Raw genomic sequence first — 27,155 nt, 5'->3', positions numbered from 1 at the left:
ATGAAAGCAATAAAAAAATGGAGAAGTGAAACCACTTTGTAACAACATTCTGGAATATGGTAAGATGTGGATCAGAATAATGTGAATTAATATTTTTCAGTAGCTGTGTTTCTGCTTTTTTATTGCTTTATTTTTGTTTTTAATTAAATTATTTTAGCAGCCATTTTCAGTACCACTGCCTTCTCTGGGAAGGTAGTTTTTGGGTTTTTACTTGTAAGTAAAAACTTTGCATTTTCTAAAGCATCTTCTCCTATTTACTACTGCTTCATACCCATTTTTTCTTTTCTTTAAATTAGTGATACTAATACTAATTAGTGATACTAATAATTAGTAATACTTTAAATTAGTGATACAGATGCTATTGATCACTTTCTAGATACGGCCTTAGTAAAATGGCTTCTGTGGTGGAAGAGTTCTCGTTTATTTCCCTTTTTAAGTGATCACACTAGACTGCTGTGTAGTTTATTAGGGTGTGGTCTCCCTTCCCATAAAAATTGGTTAGAAATAATGAGCTGAAACAACAAATATGTGCACAGTAGACTTCTCCTTTCACAGACTTGTTCCTTTTTTTTTTTGGTTTCTGTATTTCCCCTTAGTATACACCCACCCCTGTACTGTTCTGAAGACAACTTTCCCACCTTCAATTATTGGTGGAAGACTCCCAAAGAGGAGGTTTTCCCTTTACTGTCATCTTTGAAGCACCTGCAGAATTAATTTCTATGGGCTTATTATCTCTAGTGATTCATATTCAGTCAATGGAGAAATGCTTTGTCTCCTGTAGTAGTACCAAAAATGCTGGTAAGTTAGGGGAGCACCAAATATCAAAATATACTATATAAATATACTATGAATTTGTGCTTTTTCCTTAAATTGCCTATAACCATTTCCAGGTTTGGTTTTAAGCCTCAGTTTGCTGACTAAGCTTTCACAAACTTCGTGCTTTGCCAGGAAAACAAGCCCCCTCTTTTCTGACATTAAAAGTCCAGCTGCATTGTGTATTTTTAATAAAAAGGATTAGGTAGGAAGGATTACTCCACCCATGTTAATTGCGTTCCTCTAGTTGGGTGTAAATTATATTTCTGCCCTCTGGGTATGTGGTAACTGCCCCAATTATTCATAGTCTCAATGGCATATGTTACTTCTAGATCAGAATGTTATCTAACTTGATTGCTCTTCTCTTCTTCGTGCTGCATCTCCTTGTATTACGTGGTGATCACCTATGCTGGAGAGTCAAAGCTGAAATAAAGTTGTATGCCAGATGTCCTTACAAAGCTCTTATGAAGAATGAAATTGAGAGTTTCTGATCTTGAATGTATACCAAGTCTTGTGACAATTCCAGATATTCCATGGATTTTAATATTTCTGTAATAGTTCTTTTATATCCAGAGTATTTGCAACCATTACTCACAGCATTCCCTAGGTACATTCATAGATACTTCAAATTTTATGTTTGTTCCACCTGGCTAATAATCACTTGCATTTGAAGCCACAACATCCTGCCTCGCGTTTTGTGTTGACAATCTACTGTTGATTTCCAAGATGAAATATGAATCAAGCAGCAAACCATATTATGATTTATGACATTGTTTAGACTGTAGATGTGTGTTCAAAAACTAAGCAAAACAAATCCCCAAAACCCCCTTGTGTTAATAACACCGGTTTATGCCCAAGGTAGGTGTTAAGTAGTACTCCCTGGATTTGTTCTAAACAGTTTTATGAGATGAACTATTTAAATTTGTTATGAAAATTGGCAGTCTGCAGGTGTTAGAACTTTGTTGTTTTAAGTTGTGCTGAGCGTTTTTTAAGATAGAGAACAAAAGGCACAAATAGATAGGAAATTAAGCTTTATTAATTGCACTGCTATCAGGCTTTTCTTTCCTAGCCCTGTGTACAAACCTACTTCATGTCAATTAAATACTTGGTGTGTTTGTGTGTGTACATATTTTTATAAAGTAATGTTATCCTCTTGTGATCAACGTTTTTTCATGTGGAAATCTGTTTTTTAGGAATGCTAATGACTGCCAATGAAGCCCCTAAAATGAATATCTATTACATGCCAGTAAGTAATACAAATTGTTGCTGATACTGATCTTTTAAAACCGTCAGTAATTTGGTGCCAGTCAAGTTTTCATTTTGGAAAATGATTTCTGCAAGTTTCCGTCTAGATGCTCTGACTTTTCATGAAAAATTTAAGCTAGCCATAACTTGGATAAATAATATACTGAATTATTATTTATGAAAATAAAAGCTTTCAATTTGTCTTTTCCTAACAGTTCCAGAACTGGCTAGTGGCAGTAGGAAGTTCAGGTAGAGCTTTGATGGGAAAGCAATTGCTTTAGATAGCTAATTAGAAAAGAATTCCTAAAAGGAGACTGTATAGCTTGCTTTTGAGGTAATAGCTTTGCTTTGTTGAAAAATATTTCATTAGTGTCTGTAGTCCATGGTATGCACTGATATAATCATGGCATTGAACATTTTTCTCTGACCTGACAAGGAAATACTGTGTGGTTTTATGCATGGTTCTTAGCAGTAGCTTCTGCTCAGTGCCCAGCTTGAACTGGAGCTTTTCACTCAAAAGGCTTAACAGCTAAGCGTGCATTTTCTTCCTGTGGGTTGACTTTAGGGAGACTTAACAGGAGGCCTTCTGGTGTTAGGGAACTCCACAGAAAACTACACATGCATTTCCCTCTAGCTATGTTTTTGATTCTACAGTACATTCACTAGGTTTTGTTATGGCCTGGAAGGAGGTAAATGCTAGGGGATATAAGCAAATCTTCCAGGCAGAAGAGGAGACTGAACTCAAAAATTACATACACGTCTCCATAAGTCACTTTCTTCACGTTCTGGACAAACTGCAAAATTTGTTAATTTTGAAAAATATTTCAACTATATAAGTAGCTAACAGATCAATTTTTGCATTCCAAGAAATGGACATTTTTATACACAAAGTTTTTATGTCGTTTACATCAGGTTGTTGTTCAGATGGAAATTATCAATTTCTTGAACCCGTTTCTAACCATTTTGTTTACTGGAGCTCCTTCCATGCTTGAGATAACAATGGGAATAGGCACAGCAAATATTTTTGTATTTAAGACCAAGTATTAGCTGTAGTTAGAAGCTGAACATACAGTATTTCTATTTATCTTGTTCATTGTAAAGTTCAAGGAGATCTCTCCAAGCCTTTATCTATCTTCCTTTTAATTAAAGGATTGGAGAAGACAAACTCCCTTATTTTCAAAGTCTGTTCAGATTTTAGAACTTGAATAGACTAGTTACTGAATTTAAGTAATTCAGATGGAAGAAAAAAAAGCACCTGCATTCCTCCTGTCACTAAGCCTCCTGTCACTAAGGAAGTTCAGCTTCCTCTGGAAATTGAGCATTGAGATTTTTTTTTTTTTTTTTTTGTGCAAGTATGCATGATCTATGAACCTGACTGGTATAGTGCACTAGAGGTACACATCCAGCATTGCCACTTAGCCAAAAAAATATTTCAGACTCGATTTGTCACCAGCAATGGGTGTTGTCGGAACTTGTTTTAGCAAGTATTATTTTGAATATTCTTGCACATATTATAAATCAAAATGGAAAGTACTAATTTTTTGCTCTCTTCAAGTCTCACTTTTGTAGAAGGCTCTGTGAATATTGTATTTATGTTTCTGAAGTCAGATACAGATTTTTTTTTTAGCTAAGAAGTATAAACATTATTTTAGATCTCAGGTTACACTTAACAGACACTTACTGCAAGCTGAAATATTGCCTAATATTGTCTATTATTTTTGTGGAGTACAGGCTATTCCCATGAAAATCAACATTACACTATATTCCTTCATCAGTGTTCCCTGATTATGGGTACCTAAGTCCACCTGAACTTCTCTCAATCATACTTTTTCATGGGTTTTAGGGTCACAGTGACACATGAGCATAAAAATGATTGATTCCCAAATGATGAATGCTAAAGGATAAACACATAAGAATTCTCTTTTTTTTTAATGCTGTTGTGTATAAGGAAACTTAAAATTTGATTTAAAATGTACTACCCTGGCTAGATTTGTGTTTTGAATAAGCTGAACTTCTGCAGTTCCTGTCAGTGGCTTCACATCTGAAGGCTGCTGAAGGTATCTTAAGTATTGGTGTGATTTTTTAAAATTCAAATATCTATAGTTCATTGCAAGTATTTTCAGATAGTATAAAAATATGGAATAGTAATTTTAGACAATAGAAAAGCTAAAGGTAGAAGACATTTTTGAAACAGAAGTTTCGTGCTCTGCTAACTTGTTGGTTTACCCTGTTTGCCTTTTTCATTTTGCCCTGCAAGAATGAAAGGTCTGGCACAAATAGTACTGTATAATTGAAGGGTTACTTACTGCATTTCCTAAAAATCAAGTATGTAGCTCACTAAATCTGTTTTTGTTGGCTTTTTTTAATCTCCTTTTCAAATGAAGAAAATATAAAATGGAGAAGTCGTGTCAGCCTTAAGCTGCTCCGGGGCATTTGTTATTAAGAAAAACTCAATGTTATTAATGTGTTCATTTTAACGCTTCTATTCCTTGATCTTTTGGGCTAGTTATTTGAGCTCAGATGCACACCTGTCCTTTGGTTTGTATGTCAGTAGATTATTAAGACACATTTTCTTCCTGTACTTGGAACTCTGAGTAATTTCCTTTGTACAGACAAAGGTGAGTTTAGTTGTGTGCACTTTTGGAGCAAAACTAAAGAACTAATGATTTGCTGCTTTGCCTGATGTCTTTTCACAGCAAGGTTTTCTGGCTTTTCATAAGAACTCGGATTCACCATTTTTCCAAAGAACAGCCTAATTTTCTATGTGTTTTGTTTACTTTGAAATAGACATGAATAACGTTTAAGAGGTGTCCTTTCTTTTTGAGATGTTGACAGGAATTAAATTAGTTCTTCTATTCCACAACAGAATAAATGCCTGAGGGAAAAGCTCCAGCTATGGAGGACAGTTGTGTTTCAGAACTGTTAGAAGTACTTTGGGGTAAACAGAATTCATCTGACTGCCCCAGCCCTTACTGCCCTGTAGTGCTAATAACTATTGCTCTTTTTTTAAGTCTTCACTGGAACAAGGACGAGGCAATATCATGGTGATGGTTGAGGTGGATGCTTAAAGTCTTGAATGTATGGTGCTGTACAGGAGCCCTTCAAGTTTACAAAATATTAATAACACATTTCAGGTGCACAGAAGTCTTACAGCACAGGAGTGTGCATCCCCATGGATGGGTGCAGACAGACCCAGAATCCTCTGTCCTCGATTCAAGTTGGCCAGACAGCGTAGGACTGTGCCCAGCCTAATATACCCGGCCTCTCAGCAGGTTTTATTAGTGTGGGCACAGTGCTCTGCTAACACAGCTCTATGACTTCTGAACCAGAGCTGGCTTGTGTCTGCCTAGCTTGGAGTACGCTCTGACTGAGCTCATGTCTGAATGAATTATTTGTCTACATGTGCCCATTCTCTCCATTGCTCATGCCAAAGCTAAATTTCCATTGCAAACCTAAAAAATGACTCTCTTGAACTTCAAGATTACAAAGGAGTTGACAGCAGCTATCATAATATTGTCTGTAAATGGCGTGCTTCAGCTTTCACTGCAGGATTTTCAACAAGATAGGTATGACATTTGAGACTAGGAATGTCTGAGAGAACTATGCTTTTCTTAAAAAATCACAGTGGTTGTTCCTTTTGTGTGTGAACTGTTAGAGGGAAAATGGTGATTTTTGGTTTGCTAGAAATGACAGGCAGATTTGGTTTTAAATAGCAAAAAGTTGCCTTGTGCAGGTACACAATGTAGAGAGTAAAAGGCAAATTTATTGTTAAAATGACTGCTAAAATGAAATGTTTGTTTTACACGGGTAACATCTTGAGTGGCTTAGCTTAGAGACTTTGTTTTTGTTTTATTTTGTTGGGCTTTAATGAGGGCAAGTGCCTCTGCCTAGAATTGGGCTCTTTGCCAATAGTTTAATAGTTAACTTGCAGTTTATGCAAACATTTGGAACCTGCCTCTTGCCAGCTGGCTTCCTGGTACCTCACTTTGAAGTGTGTCTCAGGAAGGTTGAAATGAAAGTTGTGTGTGCCTTGGGATACTTTTCAGACTACTGACTCAGAAACGTCAGTTGAGTCAATAGTGCACCCAGGTTCTGCCCGGAGAAATGAGGAGAGGAAGAAGCTCCACTGACACAAGGTGGTTCACTGGACTGGGATCTAAAATGAGCCAGGTTCTCTTCAATTTAAGCTAAGCTGTCAGCATCCATGACATACAACATTCACTTTCCAGGCTGTACAGAGAAGAGATATGTACACATTACCTTCTGGATCCTCTGGGAGGAAAGCAAGGGACATATATGTTATTTATTCTGAGTGTTTACTACTGGTTACGGGAACATGTCTGATCTTAGCACAGACATTTCAAACCAGTCTTGTCTCCTTCATTGGACTTGAAACTTTGGGCTACGTATACGTACTGAAACTGAAACTTGCTCTATTCATTAAAAGAAGAGAGCAATTAAGACTGTAATTAATTGAGTGTAATATTCTGTGTTCTGGATGTTTTTTTACTTTCCTGCAGTCTTGGCAGAAAACTCCCTGTTGAGGCTAGGAGCAATGTACTTTTGGTGTAGGGAAGATATTAAGCTCCTTAAGAAAAAATAAATCCTGGAGCGTCTCTGGCTTCTTTTCAGGTGGTTTTGGAAAATCATTTGCTACCCTAGTGCTCTCCTAGTTCAGGGCTGTTGGAGTTATGAAGTGGAAATGTTTCAAGGGCAAGTATTTCTTGCCTGCTCAATGATTCAGTTTCTCCAAGAATATCTTTATAGTTAGGGTCTGGTTTCTAATACAATACCCTCTCTGGATGTGTCAATCTTTTTATTGCTAGAAATGTTGATGACCTTTGGCCTCATCAAGTTGGGTGGCTTTTCAACTAAACCAGCCATTACTGGTGGTACTTTCCCTTCGTACGTGCTGTTTTAAATTATTTTGTTTCTCCTTTTTTTAGGTCCTCTACTTGCCTGTACGAATAACAACTTAGCACCATCTTTTTATTGAATGCCCCCCAATAATGCACATTCTTTAAAAAATATATCTTAATTTTAGAGAAAAAACAATTTTGAAACCTGTAGGCAGACCTACAGGTTTCCTTAGTAGTTACCTGAGATAACATAATCACAGATCCACAGATTAAGGCACCAACTTTTACTAGCTCATGTTTTTAATATTTAATTAAATGCTTTAAATTTAATGCACTTTATATTAGATGAAACAAAGCAGTAGATGGAATTTGTACTAAGGCAAATATAAGTGAGGGCAGTTTTATTTTATACCTTAATTCATTCTTTTTATTTCTCTCTTGATACTAGTTTGGGACAGTCCTGGGTTGTAACTTAAAGATGAACATGACTTGGTTGGATTGTAGGTTTGCAGATTAGCTACTACCAGTAATTGAATTTACTGAAGAGATTTTGTCAGTCTGGTTACAGAGTGCTATCAACTGGTGCTGTACAAGGGGTTGTAACCATCAGATATCTCCCCTTACGTTCATTCCTTCCAACATTCTGCTGTTTTTCACTTAAAAAAAAGGTCTGAGAGGCTTCTCGTGAGGCATGCACCACCCTTAACCTCTATGGTCATGACCTTTCACAACAGTTCCATGCTCATCCTTTCATTATTTTGGGATCTACTAACTCTTGTCCTTTCTTTCTTGGGTCTTCATGCGGTGGGGATGCAATTAGAGGCAAACACCTCCCCTCAGGTCAGACTTGAGACCTATGTTTGACCTATCAGCCCACATTCAAGTAGTTCATGGGAGCAGCTTGGAGTTGCATCAAAATCGTCTAACCTCAGCTTTGGCTTCTGCATGGCAAAAGCTGTGAAGTAAATAATTCAATTCTTTTTGTATTTGTGACCGGCATTTTGACGGTAATGGAACGGCTTAGTGTTAGCCTGTGAGATCTTGATTTCTTTCAGGATGTTTTCATGTCTTATTGGCATTATTAGGTCACTGTGAATTAATGCTGCCTCAGCTGTCTTGAAGATCGTAAGTGAGGGTGAATTTTTTAGAGTTGTTCATCTACTTCAACATAACCGTTACCTCAGACGTTTTATGTAAGGTGGAAAACAACCATGAAACTGAACTGTGCTGAGAGATTTTTCTCTATTCAAAAACAGTGTTTTATTCTTTGGGAGAAAAAAAAAAAAAAGTTGTAAAATAAAAATGCAGCAGTTATGACATAGAATGGGAAATGTTGGTCTTAACCATAGTTTTATTTTATTTTATTTCAAGAACTGCAAAAAGACTAGAAAGCAGAGATGATGTGGCGTCGCATATTACAGTTGTACTTTAGAACCGTGCAGGCCAGTGGTGTTGGAAGAAAACTTTCCATGAACAAAAAGACAGTTCAGTGCATCTTTGGCCTTTAAGCTAATTCAGAGTCTCAGTGTATCATCCTTCTAGCACTTGGTTTTCCATTCAGAACATTCTAATCCTTTATACGTAAAATCATGCAAACAGTATAAAATAGAAGAAGGCTGTGCAGTGAATGATACATTACTTATCTCACAGTACCAACAAGCTTAGGAAAAAAATTGTTTATCTTGACAAACAGAAATGTGAGCTTCCTCCTTTTAACCTAAACACTTTCAAACTGAAAAATAACACACTGGGCTTATTCCCAACAAAGGATATCCTCTGTTTCCCATGCTCTGCCTGAGAGGAACGGCCGCTTTTCACACATACACAGAAGAAAAACACCAACGTGTGATACTTGGAAAACAATTTCTGATCTTCCTGTAAAATTTGTTAGAGATGGCTTTGGTGCTGCTGGTGTAGTACTTCCACATCAAGAATAGATTATGAAGGAGTGTGGGCTCTGCCTGGTGCTCTTATGGGGTGGTAGTACGATAGACAGCACTTGTTCGGTTTTCTTTAATGGGCAGCACCATATCACAAGTAATGTAAAAATACATATATATAATAATTTCTGAGAAGCAAGTTTTATGCTCTACTAGGGTCTGCCAGCATGTTATAAGAATTACTGTTGTTTTTTTTTTGTTTGTTTGTTTGTTTTAATCTTTTGGATCAAAAAGAGACAAAATATGAGAATTCTCTCTGTGATAATTTCAACTAAATATTATATTTTTTGAAAGTAGAGTATTATGGCTTATTTTTATTATCCTCTGGCTGCACTCATTAGTGAACCAAAGTGTGTGTTGAGTTAAAAAATATATATATACAAAAGTAGTTTAAAAGCTGTGAGGATTTAGGATTTCTATCACACAAAGTGGATAGATAAAGCCAATCAAATATATGAAAGTTAGTATTAGGAAATAATTTCCTTTGAGTAGCGCATACCTATCAAAGCATTTCCTCAGCTAAATAAAACTTCTTGCTGAAATAGGACTCTGGAAAGAGTAGAGCGGTTGGTGTTGAAGGTATCTTCGTTCCCTGTCGGAGGAGCTGCACGTTCCCAACAGGTAGTTGATGTCCCGTTCCTGGATGTTGTCTGAGTACCTGAGTCTGAGTTGTCTGAGTTGCCCAGAGCAGCCTTGCTCCCAGCTCTGCAAAGAGCAGTTAAACTGCCATCTCAGGAACTCCTGGATTTCCAGTAGCTTGTCTGTTACATGAGGTAGCAGTACAGCTGGACGCACTGGTACTTTTTTTTTTCCGTAGCATCCCTCAAATTTCCTTAAAACACATGGCATGCTCTTAACCCCACTACAGTCAGTTTTGGTTTTGTTCATTTAAAGATATTTATGCTGTAACAGCACCTGGTATGCGGCTTCTGTTGCAAGAGCCCAGCTGTTCGTAGGGACGTAAAAGAAGGCACCACGCAGGGTGACAAGTGGGAAGTTTCCTGTGCCGCCAGAGAGGTGGATGAGATGGCTTGCCAGGATTTTGCATTTCTAGTTTATTCTGAGTTCTTCTAACTTGTTAATTTAGATGTCAGTGGCTATCACATACATACTAAAATCAATGTACGTGTCCCTCGTCCCTATTGGTTTTGGGAGTGCTGTCCGTCGTAGGCCTGTGTCCTTAGTGTTGCAAGAGATGCTGTTGTATTTTGAGGTGCAGGTTTCTGACCTTGTTGGACAAGGCAGGACCTTCTTGGAAGCTCTTTCTTGTTGTAATATAATAATAAATAACAACAATAAAAAGAATTTCAGGGCAACTGTGAAGTCTCCCACCTGCCTTATCTGTCTCCCCCCATCACAACCATAAATGGAGGGGGAGAGCTCTGTGGGGGGTGTATTATTTGAAGAATACCGTGCTAGTTTTCTTATTGTTAGACATCATGTAAAACGGGGAGGGCACTCTTGGTTTTCATTCTTCTGTGAATTTGGAAGCAATACTAATTACTGCAGTCCTTAAGTATTTCGGTTAGTGAAGCTTGAAAATTTCACAGACTGTGGAACATTTCTTAAAATCCTGGAATCCTGGAGGAATTCTTGTGGGAGGAAAGGGTAAAAACTGGTTTAAAAAAGTGATGATTGCAACATGCTGTCAGATTGAAAGCTTTAGGAATATTTCAGCTCACTTTCTATCCCCTGTTAAGAAAACACTCTGCTGTGCCGTGCCAGCGAGGTGTCAGGATGCAGTCTGCCAGGAGTGCTCAGCTGGTGGTCGGAGGCTTCCTTCTGCTCAGGCTGGTGGCTTGGTTTCTGCCGGTGGTCGTGGAGTTTGTTCGAGCCTTTGCTTGCTGATCCAGCTCTCTAACCAGGCACGGCTTGGGGGTGGAGGTGTGCTTGGGAATTTTGGGGAACTTCTGATTCATTTCCAGCTGATATTTATATAGTGTTTGAAGCAGATCATGCTTTGTAATGCGTGCTTTTAGAAGGCACTCCTCCTTAGCTTCATTTAATTAGGTGACTTAAAGTAGTGGGTTCTTGCACTTCATTTTTACTTATTGTTCTTCTTACACCAAATCTTCTCTGCTCTCATTGTCTCGAGAGCTTAAAAAAAGCATAAAGAGTTTGAGAAATAGAGAGATCCATAGCAAGAGTGACAAGTGTTTATCTTTTATGTGTGTCAGCATGTCAGAACACGACAGGGATATTGATGAAAGCATTAGGCTGCTTAACTCTTAATGCCACTGCTGGTAACTGACTTGAGAAGCATCCCTTTTTCTTCCTGTCTGGTAAGAAAGAGAAATATTGTTGATTTCATTTACGGTTTTAAGGAGTAATTGTCTGTCTTTGCTTAAAATTTATTTGCTATTCCTATCCTGGAGAGCGCTTTTTTCTCAGTGCTACAAGCAACAGGACCGTTGCCGCCTTCACAAGGTGGTGGCTTCACTGGGAAGACAGTTGGAGTGAGAGCAGGCCTGTGGCTGGTTAAGTGACTACCTGTCAGATCAGACAACATGAGATTAAACAAGAACACAAAAAAACACCTATGAAGCGAGACTGTTTAGGATTAGAAAAAGAAATACTTGCTATCTGATAACTACCAGGGCAGAAAGATTTAGTATCTCATTCCTAGAAGATGCGTGCAAGTTCCTGCAGCAGTTTTTGTTTAACACTGGAAAGATCTTAAAAGCAACATTTCCTTTAACATGCTCTCTAAGGAGTAAAACCTCCAAGTGGTTGATTTGGCAGCTGCCATAGCACAGTGAAAGGTAGGAAAACCAACCTCTCTCAGGTTAGTGAATCTGCCAAAAATGTCTGGATGTGCTGGAGTTGGGATGAGAGAAGGAGCCAATTCGTTGTATAGCTCAGTGAAATTTATGAGTGCGTGGGCTTAAAACCAAATGCAATGCTGTTGTTAGTAACAAACTGGAAAAGAGGAAAAATGTTATTCTGTCTCTTGGTCATAGCTGTACTCCAGTGAGAAGTTCAGTTATTGTAAAAGCATCAAATCCATGCTGTGTATCGCAGGGTAAATGAAAGCATGAAATTAAGAAAAATGAAAGTATATGGGAGATTTGTTTGGAGTTTATTCCCCAAACCCATTTAATTTAGAAAATGAAAGAATTTTACTCACTAAATTAAGTGGGATTACTCATGAGATGAATGGGGCACAATTGGAGTTGATCGTAGAGTGTTCACAGGGGAAAAAGTAGAATAGAAATGAATCTCAGAATAATATTGAAAATCATGAATTGTTTGGAGCACACTGATTGCTAAGGGAAAGGTACTGTATATGGAAACGTAGTAGACAGAAACATAACAAGGTAATGTTATCCCAAGGCTCTTTTCTGGCACAAGCTAATCTCATGGCTTCCCTGAAGTTGTTGGCCTGGACGTACCTGAAGCCCAAAAGCATAGAAACAAGAATGGAAAGATGCAGTTTTTCAGATTTGCAAGCTATAACTAATACATCAGGTTTTGAGAGCCACGGGTTGCAGTTGATGTAACCTTGACTTGTACAAAGGTGTAAGGAGGTATTCTGTCTCCTCTTCCCTTTTCGATGCATGTGATGGAAACTTTTCAAAATTATTACATATTGAGATCTGTCTAATTCTTAAAATTAGAGAACAAAACATTAAAAACAGTACTCTTAAAATGAATAGTAATTAATTACTCATGTAATTGCATTAATTAAACCTGGCTATGCAATTAGGGAGCTAATTATGTTGAAAACGCAATTGCACATTTCAATCACTGCCCACACCCTGGGGATCACCCAGTTTCTTCTCCTCCCTCATTAGGCCTTCTGTAATCTCCCTCTCCTGTTACATGGCATAATTGAAGCTGAGAATATGTACACACAGATGTGCATTTGCTTTCTCCAGCAAATGTCTGGCTAAAAATGTAAAATGATTGTGTGCCATTTTATTTAAAATACATTTCTGTTGTCTGTCTCCTGCAGGTAGATATACAAGACTCAGTGCGTTCACATACGTAAAATATATATAATTTCTAGAAATTATAATCTAGAAATTCGTTAAACTGCTTTAACGCATTTTTAAATGGTAACAGGAATGGAAAAGCTTTCCTGGGTCATGGAGTCCCAGCCTTATCACAGGCAATCAGATTGTATAATCTTTTCCATGAACATTGCAGATTTCATCTTAAAATTAGTTGATTGTTTTTTCCTCAATATTTCATTAAAAGACTATTTGACATTCACATCCACCTGATGTTCAGTTAACCCTGCACTGTAACTGTGTTAACTTGAATATACACAATCTTGTGTAAGCGCTGTTGCTTCACATATCATCCCAGTAGCTTTTCACTGTACATGTTAAACTTTGCATTCATGGATCCTGAACATGATTGCCTGAAGTTGTACAAGGTATCTTCCCTGAGTCATTATCCCTATCCTACACTAATGCAGTGGCTTTGAGACTATTTTTTGTCTTGTGATCAGATAGCATCACTTTTTTCCTTTTCTGTTGTTTACATCAGGTAGTAATTGGCTATAAGTTTCATCCAATTATTTGCAGCTTTTTTAGTTTTCAAGATACCTTTTTTTTTTTTTTTTTTTTTTTCTCCACTGAGGGATTTTGAGCCTTCTTTTCTGGCAGCCTGTAGTCAGCACATTTCACAGGCATCTTCCCACTATATGTGGCAGTCACTAGTGAAAATGTTTAATAGGATAGTCCTTGAGCTTCACTTGCAACCTTTCTGTGCAGTGATTCCCCTTTGATTCCCCTTTCAGCATAAACTATTTCTCATTAACTAGTTCTTATCATGCCTCATGGTTATTAAAATTATCATCCAACTAGTAATTTTACACAATACACTGTGACCAGAGCTCTGTTGAGGACCTTAAATACATGCTATTATCAATGCAATCAACATTATTCAAAAAGCATGGCAGTGAATCATTTAACTCTAGTAGTACGTTTTTGCTACCTGGTAAAGATCCTACAGCTTAACTTAAAATTGTAGAAGATAACACAATGAACACTTCCAAGATTTTTCAAAGAAGGTTTTACTTTTAAGTTTTGTTATGAAAGAGCAGTGATGCAATATATTTTCATATTTATTTGCTGGTAAGTGTATTCCCATAGGTATGGAGCGATACAGCTTTACAGTGCTAATTTCTGTGAAACTGCATGTTGCTGTCTTGCAGAGCTAAGGAAGCCAGTACTTCTGCTTTACAAAAGCTCTCTGGAAGCTCTTAAGTGTCCTGCTGAATGATGTCCACATACATGAATTTAGTCTTCCAGAGGGAATTTAGGCAATCTAAACTTGGCAAATTTAATTGAGTTATTTCAAATCTGATCTGGGCTGCATATATAGCATTTTTGCATGTATTTAATTGCTAAAATACATCAATAAAAGTTGGGAGGAGTTTCTGCTTTTGGACTCTTAAAACATTTTTGACATTTTATTTGCAACTTAGGAGCTGATCACTACCTTGGATGAAGTCTTCCAGGGGCTTAATCATTAGTGTCTTGGAAAACTTGGATTTTGGAACCTGTTCTGACTCCCTGAGAGAAGACCAACTGTTTGGTTCACTTTTGTTGAATTTGTCCCTTAAGTCTTCAAAGAGATGCTTAACAATACTCATTTGTGTGTGCATTCAGAGTTGTTTCATTTAAATTTCATGGTATCTGGCTGTAGAAGCTGCTAAGCATCCTGGGCTGCTTTTAAGTTGAGTGGGTTACATGCTTAATGGTAGTCAGGATTAGACCCAGTCTTTTGGTGGCTCTGCAGAGCTGGCTGACAAATTGTTGAGTTGCACTTAAAAGTGGACAAGTGCTGTCTGATCTTCCAGATTGAAGATAAGGAACATCTGTTGTGAGTTGTTAATAACACCCATAAGTGCTCAGGAATTAGGCATGATCAGAAGTACCGTGTTTTACAGAGCAAGATATGTGGTGCTATAAGACTTTTAAAGTAAAAGTCTTGTAAAATAGAACACAATAAATGTGTTTTTTTTTTTAAAGTTATTTTACAAAATTTTCAAAATATTTGTCACCAATTTTTTTTTCCTCCTCCTTTTCTTGAACAGTTTGCCCTCGCCATGTTTGCAGCTTGTCAACTCAGATGAGGCCCATGCTTAGTTACTCATCATACATCTTCTGTGTCTAGGGTAAATCAATAAAGATGTTCTAATACGTGCTAACAAAAGTTTGGCATTTGATGGCATGATACTGATGATATTAATTAATAAGTCTGCATCTGTACTTGCCGTGGTTTGGTGTAACACATGAAAGGCAATGGCAAGGTATCTGCATCACCTGTGCTGAGGGGGCACTGGGGCAGGCCAGCCCTTATGCTCCGTGTGTCCTGCTCTGGTCTGTCCCTCATGTGACCCAGCACCACGCTTGCTTCTCAACACGGTGCCAGGATGCCTGACCCTGTGGTGGAGGATCCCTGCCCCTCGGTCCTGGCACAGGTGGTAGCCCTGGGCCCTTCAGGAGGAAGAAGGAGGAGGGAGGGCAGGAAGGATCCCACCTGGCCTCCAGCCAGCTGGCTCCAGCCTCCAGGCCAGGCCCTTCTGTTGATAGACAAAAATATTTTCAAAGACAGACGTCTTGTCTTTCACTGGAAATCGTTGGAGATTGTTTCAAGAAGGGGTAATTCGGCTGAAAATGGAATCGTAAGGAAAATAGTAAAAATATTGTTTTGATTGCTGTTGATGATGATGTCTGGTTTCTTAGCTGAAGAAATATTTGAGTGTGAGCCAAGTTTAGATGTGCACTCATTTAATAATGATTTTCCCACTAGCTATACGTAACTTCTCTAAAACTTGCAGAGAAACCTATTTCTTATATTATAAATATTGTAAATGTGAGACCTGTCAGCTGAGTTGCATGTGATTTCCAACCTTAATGATTCTATGGTTAAATGTAGGTAGAGACCTCCAAAATCATCTGTGCCAACCATCCCCCTACCACCACTGTCACCCACTAACACCACTACACTGACACCCCGTGTCCCTAAGCACCATGTTCAACCTTTCCTTGAACACCCCCAAGGACAGTGATGCCACCACCACCCTGGGTGACCTGTTTCAGTGCCTGACTGTGCTTTTTGAGAAGAAATGTCTCCTCATTTCTAACCAAAACGTCCCTGGTGCAACTTGAGGCCATTCCCTAAAACTTATACCCCTATAAAACACTGTACTGCATGCTGTGACCATACCAGCTTCATCTGGCAGTGTTCCCAGTGTCCGCCTCATACGTGTTTGCTTGGTGCAGACAAATCCCCTGAGCTGTGGAGTTTATAGCTGGGTGCAGAGACAGCAGAGCCTCACATTTTAAGAGAGATGAGTCTGTTGGTAGTGGATCACTCTGCAATTGAAATGCTGTGGCATTTTAAGCCCGTGAAGAATTTACAGTTGCAGGGGAAAGAAATTTCTTGTTGATATTTTTGGCACTGTGTCTGGTATCGTTTGCCTTTTCTATTTTTAATTTTTGTCCTAAGCTTTAAAAAATGTTCCCTTTTAACACACCAAGCAAAACTGCTAGAGGTTTCCTAGAGGTGTTCTGGAATAGGTAGGCAAGTGGTTTTAGTAGGGTGGGAGAGAGGGAAACAAGGCAATAAAACTTACACAAACATCTCTGTAGGGTTTTCCTTTTTGTCAGTTTACATGCAAAATTTGAATAATGGGTGAACTCTATATTTTTTCCTGGTATTCTGCCATTGCTTTTTTCCGTTAATTATCTCACTTTCCCCCTTGTTTACTATGATGTGGTCTTGCAACTTACTTCATAGATTATAGAGAAAATTCAGGTTGTGTAGCTTTTACTTTTAGGTGTTTCATCACTGACTGACATTTTGCCATAGAAGTTTTAATATCAGGTTTGAGTACAGGAATACATAGAACAGCGTGCGGAGTTACAGCTGAAGAGCAGATGAACTGTTTTCCCTTATTTCTGAGTCTTCTGCTTTAATTTATTTTTTTTAATTCACACCAGTTAAGATCACATCTGGGGATTACCCTAATTGGTTACAGTTGTTCTAATTCTAATGAGTAATGTGCACTGTGCAAGGCTTGAACAGATAGTGCCACAGAAATGGAAGTGATGAAAAAAGTTTATTGAAGCGATAGAGATCTTTACATAATGCGTCAGCAAGATGGAATGAAGGGGAACTTTTTATTTAATTGGAATGGAAGCGAGTCAAGGATTCTCTAATCTCATTTCTAATAATCTTCAGCAGACAAATTTATACTTACATTTGATTACAGGAAAAGTTTTGTTAGTTAATAAGCAACTTTTTTTTTTTTTTTTTACAAGGAGGACAAAAAGTTTCATCCGAAACACAAAAATGGGTAAACTTTAAAGATGATTCCCCCAATCCAGTCATGTTTTGATGGTCTGGTAATGAAGCGCCAGTTAATGGCTTCTTCAATGGCCTGAAAAACAATAGTACACTTAATATTTCTAGACTGCTTTGTTATCAATACGAAAGTGTGGCATTTAGATTTGAATTGCAACCAGTACTATCTGTATTGTCATTTTGTCATTTGAATTTTCCTTGTGAATTTTTAGCGAACAAGGTGGAAGCCTCAATAGAAGTCCCACTCTAGGAGTTAACTGGCCACTTTACATTCTAAAATGTCAGCTGATTTGCTCTGGAGAGAAAAATGTAATGTTGGATTTTTCCATTCAGCTAGTTCACCTACTAAAATAATAATACTGGAACAGTTGAGCATGTCCGTGTGCATCAGGATAGGGAGGAATTTCAATCAGAACAGCAGGAGGGAAAAGTTAAGGGAGATAATTATTGACTTGGGAAGTTGGAGGAAGCATATATGGAAAAGTAAGTTGATAGTGCAACATAATATTGTTCAAATAAATCCTTTGCTTCATGGTGGAAATATGCAATCTTTTTTTAACATTTCCCATTATTTGTCCATACAGTTTGGATTTTTTCATTGAACAAAAGTACATGAAATATATCTGTGATGTTCTGTTTAAAATCCTTTTCTGCCCTACTTATTTTAATTAACGTGATTGTGTAGTGAACTAATGAGATCATGGTCCAGCTGTGCTGTACAGATTAGTTGGTATCTAGTGCCATTAGTTAAGTTGTTAGTTCTATCTATAATATTTAGCTCTGAGCATTTAATAAATTAATTGGTCAGACTAGGATCACTTGAAACAGTTGAATAGGAAACCTCTGAATTGTTGATCTCAAATAAATTACCTACGTTAAAAGAACACTTATGAAATCAATAGTACTCCTTATTGGTAATGTAAGCAGTAGATTTAATTGTGTTCTCTAACTGTTGTTCTTAAGGTGTATTTGCTTCCAGGGAGATTCGTTTATTCTTCCAGCACCAGAGCTGAGAGCCTAACTGTAGGTGTGTTTTTTGTTTTGTTTTTTTGAATCTATATACAATTTTGTACCTTTCTGCAATATCCCTAGGTTTTAGGACCTGCCCCCAGATGGTGTTCCTTCTTGGACAACTTGACTGAAGAACTGGAAGAGAATCCAGAGAGCACAGTTTACGATGACTACAAATTCGTGACCAGAAAAGACCTTGAAAATTTAGGTAAAATCTCTTTAGCTGACTTGTTAATTGTTTTTTGTTTTGTTTTTTTAAATCACACTTGCAAGTTTATTAGTTCAGACGTGACTTATCAGCAAGAAATGTGGAGAACTGTTTGAAATTTATTGGCAAGAGTTTCTTTCAGTCGTCTTGGTTATTAGTATACCTGATGACTGATGACTTTCTGTTCTTTGGTTCCCAACGAGTGCAACACTGGATGTTTGTGTTGAGAAAAGATTCACCTGCCAAAGGATACCCCAACTGAGTGTAGTGTTTTCCAGAAAATAAAACTCCATTCTAGGGTTAATGGAAAAACGATTTCGTGGAACTAGAATACTAAAAATGACATAGCAGAGAGAGTTAGTATGTTTGACTCAAGGCAGTTGATTCTTTCTCGTTCCGTTATGTGTTTTGATCATTATGTTTTACTTCAGTTTAATTCATTTACCTCTGAATATGGCAGGACAAGGAGGAGGTCTTCCAAAACACCTCACTTCTGAAGGAGGTGGTCTGAATGTAGCCCGTAGATCCCTGTTCAAAACTTAAGGGAATTAGGCAGTGTAGCATTATCAACACGGAGACTTGACTGGAAATAGTTCTTCTGCTTTAAATTCACAATAACTTAATAAAATTCACTTCCCCATAAATGCAAGCTTTCAAATGAAGAACCAACTTGAGATATATTTTGCATTTCATACATCAGTGTTCTTTGTGTAGTACCTGTTATCTGAAGTACTCTTATTTTGGAATATGCAGGAGGATTGTTTCCTGGAAACTGTTAAAATAACATAAATTAGAACTTGGCTTTCTGAGATACACAGAACTTCCTCTCTCTTTTTTTTTTTTTTTTTGCCTTTTACTTCTAGAATAAGATTAATTCTTAATTTCTGAAGATTTGGGAGTCTGTGGAGGACATTTTGCTATAAAAGGATTTTCTTTTCTCAGTTTTGGAATTTTGTGAAGATACAAGAAAGGATAATCTGACAACTGTTTGGTATTTTCTTACCCTCCGTTAGGGCATAGGGTGACAGTTTTATAACCTGATGTGGTACTGTAGTTCTTTCAGCACATTGATTCTTCAATGACAGGGACCCAAGACAAAATTCTTTCATTTATAACTTCAGTATACCACACGAAAAAAGCACTTGTCAAACATGTACAGACTTTTAAAAAAACATATATTTCTTTGTAGACTCCCTATGGCGCCCAGTACCTGTAGACATCTATAAAAAGTGCACAGTAACATGTATTATGACAACAAAAATGGATTTTGTTGCTCCAAAGTAGCTAGGATTTCTTGCTGGCCTAACTTGATTTTTTGTGGTTTTACTTAGTCTTGATGTACTGGATGTGACTATCAGAGAGATTGATGTGTTGCATTGACAGTGCTTGTTTGTCTTGAACCGAGTAAGTGAAGTGGCTAGATTGGAATAGGAGTTCTTTATCTGTGAAAGCTCTTTGAAATCCTCTGTAATTTTTTTTTCCCAGGCCTTGCTCATCTCATTGGATCGACACTGCTCAGAGCATATATGCATGGCTTTTTCATGGACATAAGGCTTTATCATAAGGTAAAAAATGATGCTTGTAAACTGTTGCTCTTAGCAATAAAATGTGTTGTTTTTTTCCCACATAGAGGACTATATCCTGTATTAATGATATGTATTTTTTCCTTCTTGTTCAAAGGCAAAAATGATGGCCAACCCCTTTGCCTATGAAGAATACAGAAGAGAGAAAATAAGACAGAAGATAGAAGAAACACGTGCACAGAGGGTACAGCTGAAGGTAAATCCCGTGAACAATGAATATGCTCTGGAAGAACTATTTGTAAAAAATACTATATTCTTAAGTATATCTCAGAAATGTAATTACCTAGGAGTTGTTTCTGTTTATTGTTAGAGACAAAAACTAAAGTTAGCTTTAATTTATAAAACTTTTTGAATGGAAACATAAAATTCTCATGCATATGAATCCCACAGATGAGAAAGTCTGATACCAAACTGTAAAAGATCAGCTCTCATCACATTTGCTGCTTGAGCAGATAACCCAGCGGTAAAACTTCCAGTTTCTGCTTGCCATTAAACTAAATGACTTAGGCCATTGAAATGCAATACTCTGGAAAGAAATGTATACAAATAATATTGCGTTTATACATGTGTTCTCTTTATATTCTTTAGAAACTTCCAAAAGTCAATAAAGAGCTTGCACTCAAACTGATTGAAGAAGAAGGAGAAGAACAGGTTACCAGGAAAAGGAAACAAAAGGTAAGCTTTTGTTTTAAAGTCTTCTCTAACGAGGAACACAGAGATAATAATGCTTATAGTTGCTGATTCATTGTTATCTGGCCAAATAGATTCAGAACTCTGTTCTCAGAACTCTTTCTTGTCTCATAAATAGCTTACTCTGCTAGGTGACTGTAGAGTGGGCTTGTGTAGCTGGAGCACCAAAAAGACTATGTAATAACCTTGTCATCGGTATTAAAAGTTTTAATGCTGAAATGTGCCCTGTTGAAGATGATGGAAAAACAAAAACAAAAACAAAAAAACAAACAAAAACAAACAACAAAAAAAAAACAAACAAAAAACCTTTTTCATTTATTAGTATTTTAGTGCAAGGTGCTGCACCTGGGTGCACCTGGGTCAGGGCAATCCCAGACAGGAGTACAGACTGGGAGAAGAACTCATGGAGAGCAGCCCTGCACAGAAGGACTTGGGGGTTCTAGTGGACAAAACGCTCGATGTGAGCCAGCAGTGTGCATTTGCAGCCCAGAAGGCCAACTGCGTCCTGGGCTGCATCAACAGCAGAGTGGCCCTCAGGTGGAGGGAGGTGATTGTGCCCCTCTGCTCTGCCCTTGTGAGGCCCCGCCTGGAGTACTGCATCCAGGTCTGGGGCCCCCAGCACAAGAAAGATGTGGACCTGTTGGAGTAGGTCCAAAGGGAGGCTACAAAGATGGTCAGAGGGCTGGAACACCTCTCCTGTGATGGAAGGTTGGGAGAGTTGGGGCCTGTACAACCTGGAGATGACAGGGCTCTGAGGAGACCTTAGTTGTGGCCTTTCAGTACATAAAGAGAGAGGGCTTGTAAAAAAGATGGAGAGCAACTTTTTACATGGGCAGATAGTGACAAGACAAGAGGTTTTAAACCCAAAATTGGAGATTTAGATTAGATGTTAGGAGGAAATTCTTCACTCAGGGGGTGGTGAGACACTGGAACAGGTTGCCCAGAGAAGTTCTGGATGCCCCATCCCTGGAGGTGTTCAGGGCCAGGTTGGAACTAGATGGTCTTTGGTATTTAGATTGGCAGGAGGGTTGGAACTAGCTGGTTAGGAACCATGAACTCCTGAAAAAGTAGGTGATGGTAAAACCTTAAATGCAGAATTTCTAAGCCAGTTCGGAGTGGAAATGAGTTCAATAAATGGGGAGTGATTTGTCTAGGAATACAGATAGATGGCATCTCAAAGTACATTAAAAAGAGTACATAAAAATGTGTGCTCTGATTATTTTCCTGAAATGGCTCTAGGAGTCTTGTGAAGAGCCATTTATTTTTGGCTTTGAGATTGAACTTCTAGCTTCCAAATGAGACTGCAAGTTGCACATTTGCAACAGCTTCTGCACTTGGAATTTACACTTGTTTACTCTATCTTTTTTCCCTGCTTTGTAGGTAACAATGAAAATATATAATGCTGGGGTGTGTTCAATCTGCTGGTATAAGTTTGGAAATGTTAAATTATAAGATCAGCTTTCATTACAAAAAGCTATGTATTCAGTTATCTGAAACAATGACAAGTATTCATATGAACTGTAGTTGTAGTTTGAACTTAATTCAATAATAGCATAATTTACCTTGGGTTCTTTTTATTTCCAATATGAATGAAACTGCCTTTTCCATCCTTTATGTGAGGGCAGTGAAGAAATTGTAATAAGATGCACAGAAATACGTATTTACAGTAAAACAATAGTAGTATTGTATGCAGGCATGTTTACTCTGATAATTTGTTTTACATGCTGTAGAGTCATCCTCATCAGGCAGGGTATTTGCCTCAGAGGTACTGCTGGTTAGTCAGTGGTATCAGCGTGTCTCCAGACTAGCTGGCTGTGATTGTATGAGATACATTAGCTCAAAAGTAGTAGCAATTGTGTATTTATGGTGTCTGTAGTGTGCATAAAACCTGTCTTGCTTACAGGTAGCTTAGAATGATATTTACTTGATCTTTGTGAAAGTAAGAAAGTATAATAACCATAAATCTTGATTTATGTGACCTGGAAGGGATAAAACAACCGATACTTTGCATTCAGTTTTTGAGTTTTGTTTAATTAAAGCAGTGTTAGGTATTTTTACCAATGTCTGTTTCGATACTTTATAACTAACTCATGCTTCCATTCTTTTCCAGAACCTGCCTAGCCTTCTCAAAGATGATCGTTTTAAAGTCATGTTTGAGAATCCAGATTTCCAGGTAGATGAGCAGAGTGAAGAATTCAGGCTACTTAACCCACTCGTTTCCAAAATAAGTGAGAAAAGAAAGAAGAAACTAAAGCTCTTAGAGGAACAGGAGGCAAAAGAACAGGTAAAATATTTTCCTTTTGATTTATGAAAAAGACATTTTTACCTTTGTGTCATTCTTTCAGATTTTTTACCTTAGAAAGAAGGAAAGAGGAAGGCAATGCAAGAATGTCTCACCAGCTAAATTAGATGTAATTTATAATATTATCATCCAAGTTTTCAGGTGTATGTCTACATGAATATAGGTTTGAAAAACATGTAATATGTGGGTGGAGGTAATTTTATAATATCTCTGCTTCATTTGCTGTTAGTGCTTTTTGTTCAGGTTTTAGATTCACTTGAAGTAAAAGTTGATGTACTCTCATTGCAGAAATGGTTTGAAAAGAAAATTAGTTGATGATTTCTCATTTTATTCTATTTTTATCTGCAGGAAGAGGAGGAAGAACCAGAAGGAAAACCAAGTGATGCAGAAAGTTCTGAGAGTTCAGATGATGAAAAAGGTTGGGTTGAAGAGGTCAGGAAACAGCGCAAGCTTCTACGCCAAGAGGAAAAAGTAAAGCGGCAGGAAAGGTTCAAGGAGGATCAGCAAACATTACTAAAACCTCAGTTTTTTGAGATTAAAGAAGGAGAGGAATTCAGAAGCTTCAAAGACTCTGCCAAAAAACAAAAATTAATGAAGTAAGACTAAGGTTCCTATTTTAACATCTGGGGGGTGGAAGATTCTCAAGTATTTCTCTAGAGTGCAGGCCAATGGCATTTTGGTTAGTTAGCAGGGTAGTCTTGGAAGCACTTACTAATAAAGCCACGTCTGGTGATTCAGGGATATGACTTAGAGGGACATAATTGTTGAAAGGTTACTGTTATTGCTAAACAAATATAACACTTCAAGTATGCTGGAGGGACAATGCAATTGAGATGAGTAACAGATTCATATTCTGAGCCTGATTTGGGCATCCATTTTTTTTGGTGTCAGTGAACTGCTGCTTTCACATATAACAGCGCTGATGTCTCTGAGACCGGTTCTATTTCTCCACCAATCTCAATATGAGGCTGACATTTTGGATGTTTTTGAGCTGACGTTCTAAAAGGCTGTCTAATACTGCATGATCAGCCACTATTTGGGGGGCAGGTTCCAGGTAGTTAAAAGAAAAAAATCATTTGGTCTGGGTATTTTTATGGTGTCCAGAAATTTTCAAAAAATATGCTGTCCTTTTGTTGTCTAGTCTGATGTTTTGTTTTTATTTTCGCAGTGAAAAAAAAAATACTGGAGTCAGTTTTCTTATTTGGATTTCTTTAAATTGTTGATCAACTGAAATAATTGGGTAGCATAAAGGACATGCTTATCCTTTAGGCTTGCAAACTAAAGGACTTGGCTTTGAGGTGCTTAATGCCTGTAAATCTCATTGACTTTTTTTTTTTCCAGAAGTGAGTTTAGGCCTTCAGAAGATGAGATTTAATAGCCTTTTATTATTTGGAGAGCAGGTACTAATATTAAAACCTTGAGGGACAATAGGTTCAAAGTTCTTGCAGCACATTGGAGGCAGAGCAGAATTTTGACTAATGTTGGAAACAACTTGCTGTGTTAGATGGATCTCCTAATAGCCTTTTTTTTTTTTACTTAGAATAAAATGCTACATTCAAGGGCAATAACATATATAATGGGGCTGCTTTTTGTGTGAGTAGGAACTGATAATGCAGCCTAGATGTTTCATGATGGACTTCTGCTAGAGATACATAGAGAAACGTGATAAAATTCAGCCTTTCTCTGAAATGTACAAGTTTTCAACTGGAGTTACCATATAAAATGGTCTCTGAACATTACTGGTACATTGTTCCTACAGTAGTCCATGATTTATATGTTGTACCAGTACGATCTCTTCAAACAGTAGGATTTATAAACCTAGGTTTATAGTAGTTCTGCAAAAGTGGTATTTGTGTTAACTGTTTATCAGCAAATGTTTACACACACAGGCTTTTCCTGTGTTCTCTAAGATAAATATACCCATTCATTCTGGACTCTAGCTTGCTGAGATTTCTCCAGCATTCTTCTGATTATTTTTCTTTCTATGTTATAGTCGATGATGCAGCTTTTTCTTTTGTCAGTCCTTCTGCTTTGTCAGAAGGAAAATAGCCATTCTGGACACTCTGTCAGAGAACGCTGTCCTAGGAAATGCCCTAGGATAAAGATATTTCTCACACGAAATTTATAGTCATGTTAGAAAGTGACTTGAAAGGAGCCTGAAAGAGCGGTCAAATGGCACTGTGTTCTCACTGACATTGAAATACTTGCCTTTAAAGCAGTATGGCTGCAGCCTGTTTGCGCTCTGTTCTTTTACACAAATTGAGCTACTGACCTCTAAACAAAATTCTCAAGGACTCTCATCTGAAATAGTAAGATTTCATTTTGTTCAAAACGTGCAAGGATACTGAACGTTAGATAAATAAGCCAACACAGCTATAAAGAAGGGAAGTGTTTAGAAAAAAATAATAGTGACACAGAATGAAGTTAAATCTTTCGTCTGGTGTTCAGTGGGAGAAAGATCATTGCCTCAGCTAGGAAAAAATGAAATCAAATACCACAGTCTTGTCCAGTGGATGGAAGAATATCAGTGATGACATAAACCATGGAAAGATCTTTTAAAAGATTCCTTTTAGGGAAGAGAGCATCTGTCTTAAGATTCACAGTTCTGTGCAGAATATTTTGCAAGATGTGATGTGTAATTAGGGCTGCTTAGGTTAGATATCCTCTGTGCAGTAGTAGCACAGGTGAGATGTAATGTAAAATGTTTAAAAAAAAGAGGGGGGGATTTAAGATAGAGCAGCCTGCCAAAAATATGATAGCACTACTGCCTTTGTTTTTCTTTCAGTTGCTGTCACTGAATTGTCTTTACCCCCCCCTTTTTTTTTTGGTCTGGGTAGTAATTTCTGTACTCGCTGATGCTGTTTGTGCTCATCCGAGCAGCGTTCTGCCTATGTGTACTCCTCAGATTCTGGGAGCAAACTCAAAATGAACAGCAGGTGTTTGTTGTACCGCATAGCTGATACGATTACAGAGTCATAATGACTTGGTCTCTGTTGAAACCTAACCTGCTCTGTTAAGCATTTTTACACAGTAGAATTTTTTGATAAAAAATACCTAAATAATGTTTTCTGCCAGCCTTATTCAGTGATAAGTCATCAGCATAAAAATAATTAATTCAGCTAATGTACTGAAAATTGGAAAGACTGTAGTGGCATGTACAATCTGGTGAGGCTGGCATGTTTGTCTTTGATTTGATTTATTCAAGCTATGGAATGATGGTCTGTGACCAATGTAATTAAGCACCTTAATACCTTCACTATGCACTTAATGGCTAGGTGTTCTTTTTTCCTCTAATCGTATAATGTTCTACCTGAGGAAACAGTTTATGGCTTACATAAAACTGGGTGTTGCTTTTGACATGTTCCTGACTCAGCACGGCTCCAAGCCCAACTTCTAAAGCAGGGGTGCATACTATAAATTTCTTAGCAGACCAACAGTCTACGTGCTTCTTTGCCCAGGAAAGCTGCAAAACTTAGCTGCGATCATAACAAGCACCTTGTCTCAAAGCTGTCCACGTTTCTCTTCCCCCTTTTGTGTTCTTACGCTTACATGTGAAAACCAGCTGAACATACCAGTAAAGACTCAAAACTTTTATTTGTTTACTTTCTGTGTAATTTCCTTGCGTAACAGCTTAAAAGGAATACATAAAAGGAGAGGGTTTTTATCAGTGTGCTAAGAGCTCTTTAGATTTTCTTGATTTCTCTTTAAAATGCTTGTAATTGAAGTTAAAGCACGTCAAAACTAAAAACTGCAGTAATCCTACTTTGCAAAGTATAATCAGTGCTTACATCTTTTGAGATGGGCAAGAAAGTCAACAACAGCCAACAAAAACATAGCAATATCTAGGAAAGTCAGCTAAAGTATCATGGCAGGAAAGGAAAAGTCCTGGAAGACTCTTCTCTTTTGGAGGAAAAAATAAGTGCCTGGTCAATTTTTAAATTTTTTTGGTTTTCTACTGAAGGGTAGGGGAAGTTGATTTTAATAACACTCTTAAGGAATCCATTGGATCAATTTGTTGAAGGTGGTGTAGGAGAAAAAGGCCCTAGCTATTGTAAGTTTGAGTGCAATTCACTGTGATTTGGGTCTGCACGTCTTCAGATAAGCACAGCCATACCTGCGCTTATTCAGTAAAATTGCAAACCGAGAGCATTTTCCTGATATCTCCCCATTTTAGTTTTT

General features: G+C 37.7%; 1 protein-coding gene across 1 annotated transcript in view; it reads left to right on the top strand.

The window, feature by feature from the left end:
- NOL10 (nucleolar protein 10) overlaps positions 1-27,155 on the top strand; it is a 48,993-nt gene that overhangs the window by 16,944 nt on the left and 4,894 nt on the right. The window contains exons 13-19 of the mRNA XM_035322131.1: positions 2,007-2,059; positions 18,275-18,401; positions 19,887-19,966; positions 20,082-20,180; positions 20,573-20,659; positions 22,785-22,958; positions 23,325-23,572. Coding sequence (XP_035178022.1) covers positions 2,007-2,059; positions 18,275-18,401; positions 19,887-19,966; positions 20,082-20,180; positions 20,573-20,659; positions 22,785-22,958; positions 23,325-23,572 — 868 coding nt within the window. The remainder of the gene's footprint in view (positions 1-2,006; positions 2,060-18,274; positions 18,402-19,886; positions 19,967-20,081; positions 20,181-20,572; positions 20,660-22,784; positions 22,959-23,324; positions 23,573-27,155) is intronic.

The sequence above is a fragment of the Oxyura jamaicensis genome, chromosome 3, assembly GCF_011077185.1.
Source record: "Oxyura jamaicensis isolate SHBP4307 breed ruddy duck chromosome 3, BPBGC_Ojam_1.0, whole genome shotgun sequence".
In the NCBI taxonomy this organism is placed as follows: Eukaryota; Metazoa; Chordata; class Aves; order Anseriformes; family Anatidae; genus Oxyura; species Oxyura jamaicensis.
Note: the sequence above shows the minus strand (reverse complement) of the source record. Positions and strands in the feature narration are given on the sequence as shown.